Source organism: Nerophis ophidion, linkage group LG11 (assembly GCF_033978795.1).
Source record: "Nerophis ophidion isolate RoL-2023_Sa linkage group LG11, RoL_Noph_v1.0, whole genome shotgun sequence".
Taxonomy (NCBI): Eukaryota; Metazoa; Chordata; class Actinopteri; order Syngnathiformes; family Syngnathidae; genus Nerophis; species Nerophis ophidion.
In genome coordinates, this window is record NC_084621.1 from 20,943,829 (window position 1) to 20,957,830 (window position 14,002).

Below are 14,002 nucleotides of genomic sequence, written 5' to 3' on the forward strand. Positions count from 1 at the left end.
CACATAAGGGCAAGGAAAACTCACACCCAGTGGGACGTCGGTGACAATGATGACTATGAAAACTTTGGAGAGGAGGAAAGCAATGGATGTCGAGCGGGTCTAACATGATACTGTGAAAGTTCAATCCATAATGGATCCAACACAGTCGCAAGAGTCCAGTCCAAAGCGGATCCAACACAGCAGCGAGAGTCCCGTTCACAGCGGAGCCAACAGGACAACATCCTAAGCGGAGGCGGATCAGCAGCGCAGAGATGTCCCCAGCCGATACACAGGCAAGCAGTACATGGCCACCGGATCGGACCGGACCCCCTCCACAAGGGAGAGTGGGACATAGGAGAAAAAGGAAAGAAACGGCAGATCAACTGGTCTAAAAAGGGAGTCTATTTAAAGGCTAGAGTATACAAATGAGTTTTAAGGTGAGACTTAAATGCTTCTACTGAGGTGGCATCTCAAACTTTTACCGGGAGGGCATTCCAGAGTACTGGAGCCCGAACGGAAAACGCTCTATAGCCCGCAGACTTTTTTTAGGCTTTGGGTATAACTAATAAGCCGGAGTCTTTTGAACGCAGATTTCTTGCCGGGACATATGGTACAATACAATCGGCAAGATAGGATGGAGCTAGACCGTGTAGTATTTTATACGTAAGTAGTAAAACCTTAAAGTCACATCTTAAGTGCACAGGAAGCCAGTGCAGGTGAGCCAGTACAGGTATATATGTATGTATATATGTATATAAAGGTATATACAGTACAGGCGTAATATGATCAAACTTTCTTGTTCTTGTCAAAAGTCTAGCAGCCGCATTTTGTACCAACTGTAATCTTTTAATGCTAGACATGGGGAGACCCGAAAATAATACGTTACAGTAGTCGAGGCGAGACGTAACAAACGCATGGATAATGATCTCAGCGTCTTTAGTGGACAAAATGGAGCGAATTTTAGCGATATTACGGAGATGAAAGAAGGCCGTTTTAGTAACGCTTTTAATGTGTGACTCAAAGGAGAGAGTTGGGTCAAAGATAACACCCAGATTCTTTACCGAGTCACCTTGTTTAATTGTTTGGTTGTCAAATGTTAGAGTTGTATTATTAAATAGAGGTCGGTGTCTAGCAGGACCGATAATCAGCATTTCCGTTTTTTTGGCGTTGACTTGCAAAAAGTTAGCGGACATCCATTGTTTAATTTCATTAAGACACGCCTCCAGCTGACTACAATCCGGCGTGTTGGTCAGCTTTAGGGGCATGTAGAGTTGGGTGTCATCAGCATAACAGTGAAAGCTAACACCGTATTTGCTTATGATGTCACCTAGCGGCAGCATGTAGATGCTGAAGAGTGCAGGGCCAAGGACCAAACCCTGGGGAACTCCACACGTTACCTTAACGTAGTCCGAGGTCACATTGTTATGGGAGATGCACTGCATCCTGTCAGTAAGATAAGAGTTAAACCAAGACAGGGCTAAGTCTGACATACCAATTCGTGTTTTGATACGTTCTAATAAAATATTATGATCGACAGTATCGAAAGCAGCGCTAAGATCGAGGAGCAGCAACATAGATGACACATCAGAATCCATCGTTAGCAATAGATCATTAGTTAATTTTGCGAGGGCTGTCTCAGTTGAGTGATTTGCCCTGAAACCGGATTGAAAGGTTTCACATAGATTGTTAGACGCTAAGTGTTCATTTAACTGCTCCGCAACAATTTTTTCGAGGATTTTTGAAATAAAGGGAAGGTGAGACACCGGTCGGTAGTTTACCATGAGGTCAGGATCGCGGTTAGGTCTTTTAGGAAGAGGATGAATAACCGCTTTTTTAAATGCTAGGGGAACAGTGACCGAGGAGAGTGATACGTTTATAATATTTAGCACTGATGGACCTAATGATACAAAAAGCTCCTTGATCAGTTTCCCAGGAAGTGGGTCAAGTAAACATGTTGTTTGTTTTATTCCATTTACACGTTGTAACAATTCCTCTAATGTTATTTCCTCAAAACGAGAGAAACTATTTTGGAGGGCAGTATCCGCCGTATATACAATTGTATCTGTGTTAATAGAACCCAGTTGTAGCTGGGACGCATTGTCTTTAATCTCCTTTCTAATGACTTCAATTTTCTTACTAAAGAATTGCATAAAGTCATCAGCTGAGTGGGTGGAGCTACTGGAAGGGGTCCCTTGTTGGGTTAGCGACGCTACCGTACTAAACAAAAATTTAGGATCGTTTTTATTACGGTGGATGAGATTTGAGTAATATTTAGCTTTAGCTAAGTTAAGCATGTGTTTATAAGTTATTAAACTATCACTCCATGCTTGATGGTGCACCTCAAGTTTAGTCGTGCGCCATTTGCGTTCCAGCTTTCTACATAATTTCTGAGCTCTAGTTTGTACAGTAAAACACGGGGAACACTTTTTTGGAGCCTTTTTTAACTTTAGCGGTGCCATGTTATCAATGGTTTCGCGCAGGGCGTCGTTAAAGTTGTTAGTGAGGTTTTCAAGAGAGCCCACATACTTTGGGAATGGTGCCATTACCGAGGCCAGTAGGTCAGCAAGAGTTGTCGTTGTGGCCGTATTAATGTTGCGGCTGCTATAGCAGTTATTATTATTATTAGTTTGACGAACATGCGTCTGAACCTCGAATTTTATAAGGTAATGATCGGACAATACTTTAGTATACGGGAGTATCGTAACTTTGGAAACGGTGATACCCCTGACAAGCACTAGGTCTATCGTATTACCGCTGCGATGCGTGGGTTCATTTATTATTTGTGTGAGACCACAGCTATCAATTATAGTCTGGAGCGCTACGCACGGTGGGTCCGATGGGGTATTCATATGGATATTAAAGTCCCCCATTATGATTATATTAATAAATAAATAAATAAATAAATAAATAAATATATATATATATATATATATATATATATATATATATATATATATATATATATATATATATATATATATATATATATATATATATATATATATATATATATATATATATATATATATATTTATACTCGGCACCGAAGAGTCCCGAAATACCGGTACTTTAATGAAATATTTGTATCACTAATAAAAACAAAGGAGAAAAAAAACATATATATATATATATATATATATATGTTTATATATATATATATATATATATATATATATATATATATATATATATATATATATATATACATATATATATATGTATATATATATATATATATATACATATATATATATATATAGAGAGAAAATACATAAATAAATTAAATAAATATCTATATATATGTATATATATATATATAAAGAAAAATAAATACATAAATAAATTAAATAAATATCTATATATATGTATATATATATGTATATATATATACATATATATATATATATATAATAAATAAATTATACACATATACATGTAATAAAAAAATATATTTACACAAATACATATTTATGTGTGTATATATATATATATATATATATGTATATATATACTAATGCAAAGTGGGAAAGTGTTCTGTGGTCTGACGAGTCCACGTTTCAAATTGGTTTTGGAAACTGTGAACGTTGTGTCTTCCGGAACCATGAGGAAAAGAACCATCCGGATTTTTCTACAGCAAAGTGTAAAAGGCAGCATCTGTGATGGTATGAGGGTGTATTAGTGGACAGAGCATGGGTAACTTTCACATCTGTGAAGACACAATTATTGCTGAAAGGTACACTCAGGTTTTGGAGCTACATATAAGCAACGTTATCATGGCCGCCCCTGCTTATTTCAGCAAAACGACACATAGCCACATTTTACAACAGCGTGGCTGCATTGTAAAAGAGTGTGGGTACTAGACAGGCCTACCTGTAGCCCAGACCTGTCTCCTGTTGAAAATGTGTGGTGCATTATGAAGCCTAAAATAACATTTTAACAACTTTAGCTGTAAATCAAGCAAGAATGGGAAAGAATTCCACCGGAAAAGCTTCAAAAATATCTTTTCCAAACCTTTACTGGGTGTTGTTAAAAGGAAAGGCTAAGTAACACACTGGTAAAAATTCCCCTGTGACGTGTATTTTCAGCCATCCAGCGGCGAGAAGGTTACCAGGGAGGGCTGGGTGAAGATCGACACCATCGCCGCGGATAAGAGCTTTTCCAAGGTGGAGCCCAGCTCGCCGCACCAGTACCAGGACAAGCGATACAGCCGCGTCAACGTCAAGACACGCAGCTTCGCCCCGCTCACACGCAACGGGTAAAACTTCATGAAAACACAATGAAATATGATAATGAATTAACCCTGCCAAATTTTGCTCAAAAATACGTAAAATATGCTTAAAAAATTACAAGAAATATTAGGGATGACTATTGGTCATAAAAAGTATTATTATCATTTTATTCTTTTATTTATTTATTTTTAAATAAAAACACAATTGGCACAATCAAAAAAAATAAAATAAGATAAAAATGAAATAAAAAAGAAATAAAAAATAGTAATACATTAATTGTTTTTTTTAATTTTGGTCAAAAATACGTAGAACACAATAAATATAGTCGGGTTCTGGACGATTATTGTCCATTTTTTTTTTTATAAAACCAAAATTAGAACACTTAAAATAGGAATCTAAAAAAAGTTTTAAAAAATAAATAAAATAATCCTGCTTAATTTTGCTCAAAAATACATAGGATACGCTTGAAAAAAAAATCACAAAATATTAGGATTGACTATTGTTCATAAACAGTGTTATCAGTTTTTTTTTAAATAAAACAAAATTTGTACAATTAAGCATTTAAATAACAAATAACATTAAATTAAAAAAGATAATTAATTAACCTAGCCTAATTTTAATCAAATATATGTAAAATATGCTTTAAAAAATTACAATAAATATTAGGGATGACTATTGTTCATGAACAGTATTGTCTTTTTATTTCTTTTTAATAAATAAAAACATAATTGGTACAATTAAAAAAAATGCTAAAACATTAATTATTTTTAATTTTGGTCAAAAATACTTAGAACACATTCGAAAAAAATGACAATAAATAAATTTGGGTTCTGGATTTCTGTCCATTTTTTTTTTATTAAAACCAAAATTCGAACAATTAAAATAGGAATTTAAAAAAAGTAAATAAAAAATAATAATTCTGCTTAATTTTGCTCAAAAATACGTACAATATGCTTGAAAATGCTTCAAGAAATATTAAGATTGACCATTGTTCATAAACAGAATTATTTTCTTCTTTTTTTATTTTGTAAAAACTAAATTAGTACAGTTAAACATAAAAAAACAACAACATCAAATTAAATTTAATGCTTAATTTTAGTCAAAATTAGGTAAAATATGCTTAAAATAGTACCATAAATATGAGGGATGACTATTGTTCATAAACAGTATTTTTTATTTTATTTTTAAATAAAAATACAATTGGTACAATTAAAAAAAAATGAAATAAAAAATAGTAATACATTAATTATTTTTAATTTCGGTCAAAAACACGTAAAACACGTTCGAAAAAAATGACAATAAATAAAGTCGGGTTCTGGACAGTTATTGTCCATTTTTTTTATAAAACTAAAATTACAACGATTAAAATAGGAATCTAAGAAAAGTAAATAATAATTTAAAAAAAAATCCTGCTTAATTTTGCTGAAAATACATAGGATATGCTTGAAAAAAAAAAAATCAAGAAATATTAGGATTGACTATTGTTCATGAACAGTGTTATCATTTATTTGTTATACATTAAAACAAAATTGTACTGATAAAAAAGAAAATAGGTAAAAAATAAATGAAATATGATGTTTAATTAACCTTGCCTAGTTTTGGTCATCAATACGTAAAACGTGTTCAGAAAACAACAATAAATAGAGGAGGGTTCTGGATTATTGTCCTCTTTTGTTTTGCATCAAAGCAAAATTTGAACAATTCAAAATGAGAATGGGAAAAAAAAGCAAAACAATTAAATAATCCTGCTTAATTTTGGTCAAATATTTGTACAATATGCTTGTAAAAAATTCAAGAAATATTAGGAATGACTATTGTTCATAAACAGTGTTATATATATTTATTTTTCAATAAAAACAATAATTAGTACAATTAAAAAAACTAATGAAAATAATGAAAATGAAATAAAAATATATCAATTAACCCTGCTTAGTTTTGGCCAAAAATGCGTAGAACGTGCTTGAAAAAAATAACAATAAATAAAGTAGTGTTCTGGATTATTATCTTCCATTTTTTTCATGAAACCAAAATTAGAACAATCAAAAGAAGAATGAAAAAAAAAAGTAAAAAGATGTAATAATCCTACTTAATTTTGGTCCAAAATACATTGAACATGTTTGTAAAATATTCAAGAAATATTAGGGATGACTATTGTTCATAAACAGTGTTATCATTTTACCATATTTAAAAAACAAAACAAAGTTAGTACAATTATAAAAATAAAAATGCGAATTTAAAAAATGAAATAAAAAAAAGTATAATAAAGTATAATTAATTTTGGTCAAAAATACATACAGCAGACTTGAAAACATTAAACTAAATAATAGGGATGCCTATTGTTCATAAACAATATTATTATGTTATTATATTTTATTGTATGAAAACAAAATGATAACAATTAGAAATAATAAGAAACAAATGTAATATAAATAAAATAACCCTGCTTAATTTTGGTCAAAAATACATGAAATACACTTGGAAATAGGGTGATTATTGCCCATATTCAGTGTTATCATATTATCATTTTTTATGAAAACATTTTTTTTTTACGATTATATAAAAGTAAGAATACAAATTCATAAAATGAAAATAAAAAAAGTATAATAAAGTAACCACGTCTAATTTTGGTCGATAAATAACAATAATAATAATAATAATAATAATAAATATTAGGAATGCTTATTGTTCATAAACAGTGTTATCATATTTTACTATATAAAAACAAAATTATAACCATTAGAAATAATAAGAAAAATAAAATAAAATAAAATAAATTATTTAATTTGAAAATAGGCCAATTATTATCCATTAACAGTGTTATCATATTATCATATTTTTTATGAAAAAAAAAGGTAAAATTATATATATATAAAAAAAAATATCAATACAATTTAAAAAAATGAAAAAAATGAAGTATAATAGAGTAACCCTGCTTAATTTTGGTCAATAAATAATAATAATGATAATAAATAAATGTTAGGGATGCTTTTTGTTCATAAAAACTGTTATCATATTTTATTATATAAAAACTAAATTATAACAATTAGAAATCATAAGAAAAATAAAACAAAATAAATAAAATAACTTGAAACTATGCTGATTATTATCCATTATCAGTGTTATCATATTATCACATTAAAAAAATAAAAATGGAAAAGAATAATAAAATAAATTGAAAATAAAAATAAAACAAATTGATCTCAATCTCAATCTGACCGTGTTGTTTTTCCACGCTTAGATTCGTCCTGGCGGTGGTGGACAGCGGCGCCTGCGTTTCCCTCATTGGGGTGTCGGTCTTTTACCGCCGCTGTCCCGCCACCAACCTCCACTTGGCGTCCTACCCGGCCACGCCGTCAGGAGCGGAAGCCACATCCCTGGTGGCGGTGAACGGGACGTGCGTGACCCACAGCCGGGCCGCGGCGGGCGGCAAGCCTCGCATGCACTGCAACGCGGAGGGAGAGTGGATGGTGGCGGTCGGCGGCTGCGTCTGCGACGCCGGCTACCAACCCAACGACAACGGATCTGCTTGCTTGGGTAAGACAGGCTGACTTCGAAATTACTTTTCTTCACTAAGTCTGGTTACTGTTGAAAAAGTGAGGAAGTTTGAGTCTGGATACAGGAGGGTTTTGAAAGCAAAGCCAAACTATTTAAATAGTAGTTTTTGTTTTAGTTTATTGTGCACTAGACACTTTATTTTGTCAATGGGATAGACTCCAGCCAACCCCGAGAGGGATAAGCGGTAGAAATATGGATGGATGCATGGTTAAAAAAAAACATGTTTTGAATGTCACTTTTAAAAGGCACACACTCTGGTTTCATGAAACGTCGTTCAACTTAATAAGTGAGATATTGGGTTTTTTAAAGGGATGCAATAATTACTTTCCCTAGTAACTCATTATATTTAGCAAAGACTAAATATCTAACTAATTTGATTACTTTTTTGGCAAATTAATAAGTAAATATATATTTTTTTAAAGCAATTAATATATTAAATAATTGATATATTATTTATATATATTATATGCATATATATTTTTGAATGTATAATATATACAATAATATTAAAAAATATATATTTAATATATTGTTAATATAATAATAATTTAAAATAAATAAATAATACATATAGTATTATTTAGTTAATTATATGTTTGTAAATATTGATATTACTTTTACTGTAACATTTATAATAATTATAAAGGATTCCAATAATAATTTGAATATCTTGGTATTGCAAAATAACAAGGAATCTTTTAAAAAGTATTTAATATATTATATAATTAATATCTCAATATTAATGTATTATATATATTTATGTATATGTTTCGAATATATATTATGTATATTAAAATTAATATATTATATAATGAATATATTGTTAACATAATGATAATTAAAAAAATAAATCATGTGTATAATATTATTTATTTAATTATATACTTTTAAATATTGATATTACTATTAATGTAAAAGTAATAATAATAATATAAAGTATTGAAATAATGATTTTAATATCTTGGTATTACACAATAACGAGGTATCTTTAGGGCCAGATTATCCATCCGTCCATTTTTCGCAGGGGGTGCTGGAGCCTATTTTAAGTTGAATTAAAACATAATTGCATACGATATATATACATATACATATATATATATATATATATATATATATATATATATATATATATATATATATATATATATATATATATATATATATATAAAGAAATATATTTGTTTACATTGCTGACAAGCCAGCGTATGTATCGCCGCTGCGGGATTGATATCAATACTCATCGTCATAAAGCATAAGAGATGAGCAACGTAGATAGACGGAGATGGAGACATGGGATGGGGGGAAGGGGGGGAGGGGTAATGTCCTGGTGAAAGCCATGTGACACATTTGGGTCATGGCGACGTGATGGCCACTCGTCCGTGAGCAAATGACGGAAAAGTGCGGGGCCGCGGAGAGAAAATGCAGCAAGCAAAAATGGAGATTGAATAATCCTGATGCAACGTTGTCGCCAAGCATAATTGTTAGCATGTTAGCATTAAAATACCATTAATTAGCATGTTAGCATTGATATACAATTTAGCACAAACTTTCATTTGTTTGCATTTAGTATATTTTCCTCAAGTAAGTAAGTATGGAAGAAAATGTTGAAGAAAACAATGTTTAAATACATTTCTAAATAAAAAAATAAAAAATAAATATATATATACATATATATGTATATATATATGTATATATGTATATATATATATATATATATATATATATATATATATATATATATATATATATATCTATATATATAACACAGAGGCAATTATATCCCTTCAAGCCTCTTCAGGGGATTTACCTTCTATTTTCCCCCCGTATATTAGTGCGATCAAAAATACACAGCTGACATTAAAGCAGAAGGAAAGTAAAAAAAAAAAAGTCACACTTGAATTATTCATACAACAGTTTATCGCCGGCAAGTAGAGCGGAACATTTGTTTACTGAGCGCTGTGGTGTGTCGTGCAGCAACTTATAGTAGCCTCTTTTTTATTTACAAAACTCTTCTAATTAGTTCTGAAAAAAAAAAAAAAAGAAACACACTAATGCACATTTTGCTGTGGTTTAAATAGCGCTAATTTCTATTTATGTTATGTGAAAAGTAAGAACTTTTGTGACATTTTTAATGAAATAACTCATTTTCCTTACCTCTTTTCCTCATTAGGTTTACAAGCAAGCTGTTTTTTTTCCCAGCAAACACGAGGCTCTCCATGTACCACAGTAGCGTAGTAACCATAAGTAGTCGCGAAAAGCAAAACAGAGGTTTTATTAAACAAGTAAAAATATGTTTCCATATGTTAGCCATTATACCTGTGTATAAGTCGCAGATATATATGTTGTGAAAGTAGTTATTTACACAGAAATATTCTGTAAATGTTTATTTACATACCTTAATTGGTTCTAAAAGGAGTCTGTAACACGGCAGTAAAACGGCTGATCAAACAAAACGGAAGTCATCGTTGTCCAACCGGCTAAACCGACTCAACAACTCCACTGAGGAATTTGTTTAACTGAAACAACACAAAAAAAATCCCATTATAAGTTAATAATGCACTTGTAGAAGTGTTAGCGTGTTAGCTAATGCTAACGACGATAGCACGTACGTTTGTACAAATACGCCTGAAAACGCAACGACAGACATCACGCATTGGACGGTTTGGAAAATAAAAACTGTTTTAGTTATTTTGTCAAACTTAGCAGTTAAGAGCTTTAAATAGCAGGAAACACGTGCATCCGTTCACCCAGCAGCACCCGCGGGGAGCGAACTTGTCCAAAAAGATGGCGCTGTAGCACAAACAATAACACACCTTTTAAGTGTATCTGCGTGTGTTTCGTGAAAACTATTTGCGCTACAGCCGTCAGCGAAGAAAAATCCATCAATTAACCGCGTAGTTTTATAAGCCGCAGGATTCAAAGTGTAGGAAAAAAGACGCGGCTCATAGTTCAGACTTAACTGAACTATGTATTTAAAGTGTCGGGCCACTTTTGAACAGTAACACTGTGTTTGTATATTTCATTAGGAGATTTTTGTTGGGCCTGCATACCACTGTTAGTACCACAGTTTGAGAATCCCCACCGTAGGTTATCATTAATATTATTTTCATTAATATCTTCATTATTCTCATTATTTTTTATCTTAAATATTCTTAGTATTCTTCTTCTTCTTATTATGATTATTATTATCATTGTTATTTTTATAATTATCATTATCCTTATTCATCCATCCATCCATCATCTTCCGCTTATCCGAGGTCGGGTCGCGGGGGCAACAGCCTAAGCAGGGAAACCCAGACTTCCCTCTCCCCAGCCACTTCGTCTAGCTCTTCCCGGGGGATCCCGAGGCGTTCCCAGGCCAGCCGGGAGACATAGTCTTCCCAACGTGTCCTGGGTCTTCCCCGTGGCCTCCTACCAGCTGGACGTGCCCTAAACACATCCCTAGGGAGGCGTTCGGGTGGCATCCTGACCAGATGCCCGAACCACTTCATCTGGCTCCTCTCGATGTGGAGGAGCAGCGGCTTTACGTTGAGCTCCTCCCGGATGGCAGAGCTTCTCACCCTATCTCTAAGGGAGAGCCCCGCCACCCGGCGCAGGAAACTCATTTCGGCCGCTTGTACCCGTGATCTTATCCTTTCGGTCATGACCCAAAGCTCATGACCATAGGTGAGGATGGGAACGTAGATCGACCGGTAAATTGAGAGCTTTGCCTTCCGGCTCAGCTCCTTCTTCACCACAACTGATCGATACAACGTTATTATAATTATAATTATCACTGTTATTATCATCAATATTATCATTATTATTATTATTATTATTATTATTATTATTATTATTATTGTTATTATCCATCCATCCATCCATTTTCTACTGCTTATTTCCTCTGGGGTTGCGGGGGGCGCTGGTACCTATCTCAGCTACAATCGGGCGGAAGGCGGTGTACACCCTGGATAAGTCGACAACTCATCACAGGGCTATTTTTCTTCTTATTATTATTGTTATCATCCTAATCATAAATATTAATATCCTTATTATCATTATTATTGTCATTGTTGTTATTATAATATCAATATCATTATTATTATTATCCTTGTGATTATCATTAATATTATCATTATTATTTTTACTATTATTCTTAATCTTCTTCTTCTTATTATTATTATTATCTTTATAATTATTATTATCATTAATATTATTATCATTAGTATCATTATTATTATTACTATTATTATTCTTATCATCATTAATATTATTATCATTTTTATCAGTTTTATCATCATTGTTATTATTATAGTTATCATCACCCTTATTATCATTATCATTGTGACTATCATTATTATTCTAATTATTATTATATTATTATTATTATTATTATTATTGTTATTAGTAGTATTATTATCATTGATATTAATATCATTATTATTATCATTATTGTTATTATTATTATTATCAATATCCTTTTTATTATTATTATTGTCATTGTGATTATCATTAATATCATCAATATTATTAGTATTACTCTTATTAGCATTATTATTACTACTATTATCGTTGTTATTATTGTAATTATCATTATCCTTATTAATATTATCATTGTGATTATCGTTAATATTCTCATTATTATTATAATTATTATTACTATTGTTATTATTATCAGGAATATTATCATTGCTATTATTATAATTATTATTATTATCATTATTGTTATTATTATTATTATCAATATCCTTTTTATTATTATTATCATTGTGATTATCATTAATATTATCATTTTTATTACTATTATTATTATTATCAGGAATATTATCATTGTTAGTATTGTAATTATCATTATCCTTATTAATATTATCATTGTGATTATCATTAATATTATCATTATTATTATCATTTTATTACTATTATTATTGTTATTATTATCAGGAATATTATCATTGTTATTATTATAATTATTATTATTATTATTATTATTATTATTATTATTACTATTAGACTTAGACAAACTTTAATGATCCACAAGAGCAATTGTTCAATTATTAAATATTAAAGGGACATGTGGTAGAAAATGGATGGATGGATGGATAAAAAACGATACAGTTAACTGATCAACTATAAATATATTTTATTTGTATTTTTTTATATTTATGTAATTTGTACGCATGCAGCGTTCTCTGCCACGGGCTTCCATAACATAGTCCCCTGCCATGCTGGCGGTTCAAGTGGTTTGATGTGATGGAGTGTGATGGTTTTTTTTGCATGTACTAAAAAAAAACGTGTGCAAACTTGATAGCACACGCAAAGCTGATCTACTAATTTTTTTTAGTGAGCGGAATAGGGGGCGTGTCTTCATGACTATGCAGAATATATGATGATTTTCAAAATGTTCACAGCACTGAGAGGACAAAATTAAAAAAAAAAAAAATAAATCATTACCACATGCAGTGTGATTTATCAAAACAAAACTGTTCTGGGGGCGCTGCTTGGTTTAGTGCAAACTGGCACTGGTGCAGAAATACCTTTGTCACGACTTGGACTTGGACTATGGGATATTTTGTTTTTCCAACGCAAAGGATGATTGGCACGAGCAAGGCGTGAACGTGAGTACATATTTATTAATATTCTAAAAAAATATATACAAAGGCAAACAAAGGGCGCGCACGAGGGCGGAAAACAAACTTGGCTAATGAAAAAACAAAAGACTAGCATAAATGCTACAAACCACAGACATGAAACAAAAACACTTGCACTGTGGCATGAAAAAACAAAACTTGCACTGAGGCATGAATACAACACATTTACTGGCGTGGACTAAAACGAATAACAAGGCATGAAGCAGATGAATACAGGATGTGGAAGTACATCGGTAGGTACAAAATTGCCAGGCCGAAGAACAGAAACCAAATGGCTTGAATAGCAGTGACATAATTAGTGATGGAACATGACAGCTGAAACTATTGAGTTAGCATGGTAACGAAAACACACCAGGAAGTGCAAAACAGGAAACAAGTGTCCAAAAAAAGAAATATAACATGACCAAAAAAAAACATGATTTCCTTGGCGTGACAACCTTGCTTTTAAACATAAATGGACTGTAAAAAAAAAAAATTAAAATAGTCATATTGTCTATTCAGCAATATCATTTTATAATTTTCTCAGGGACTGATTAATAATGATTATATGTTAAAAAAATAAAAATAAGTAAAAATACAGTAATAAACAGCTCATAAGCTCATGATTTGATG

At 31.4% G+C, this 14,002-nt stretch overlaps 1 protein-coding gene across 1 annotated transcript in view; it reads left to right on the plus strand.

The window, feature by feature from the left end:
- Positions 1–14,002, plus strand: part of ephb6 (eph receptor B6) — an 84,260-nt gene that overhangs the window by 44,145 nt on the left and 26,113 nt on the right. Inside the window, exons 4-5 of the mRNA XM_061915375.1 lie at positions 4,065–4,234; positions 7,447–7,742. Coding sequence (XP_061771359.1) covers positions 4,065–4,234; positions 7,447–7,742 — 466 coding nt within the window. The remainder of the gene's footprint in view (positions 1–4,064; positions 4,235–7,446; positions 7,743–14,002) is intronic.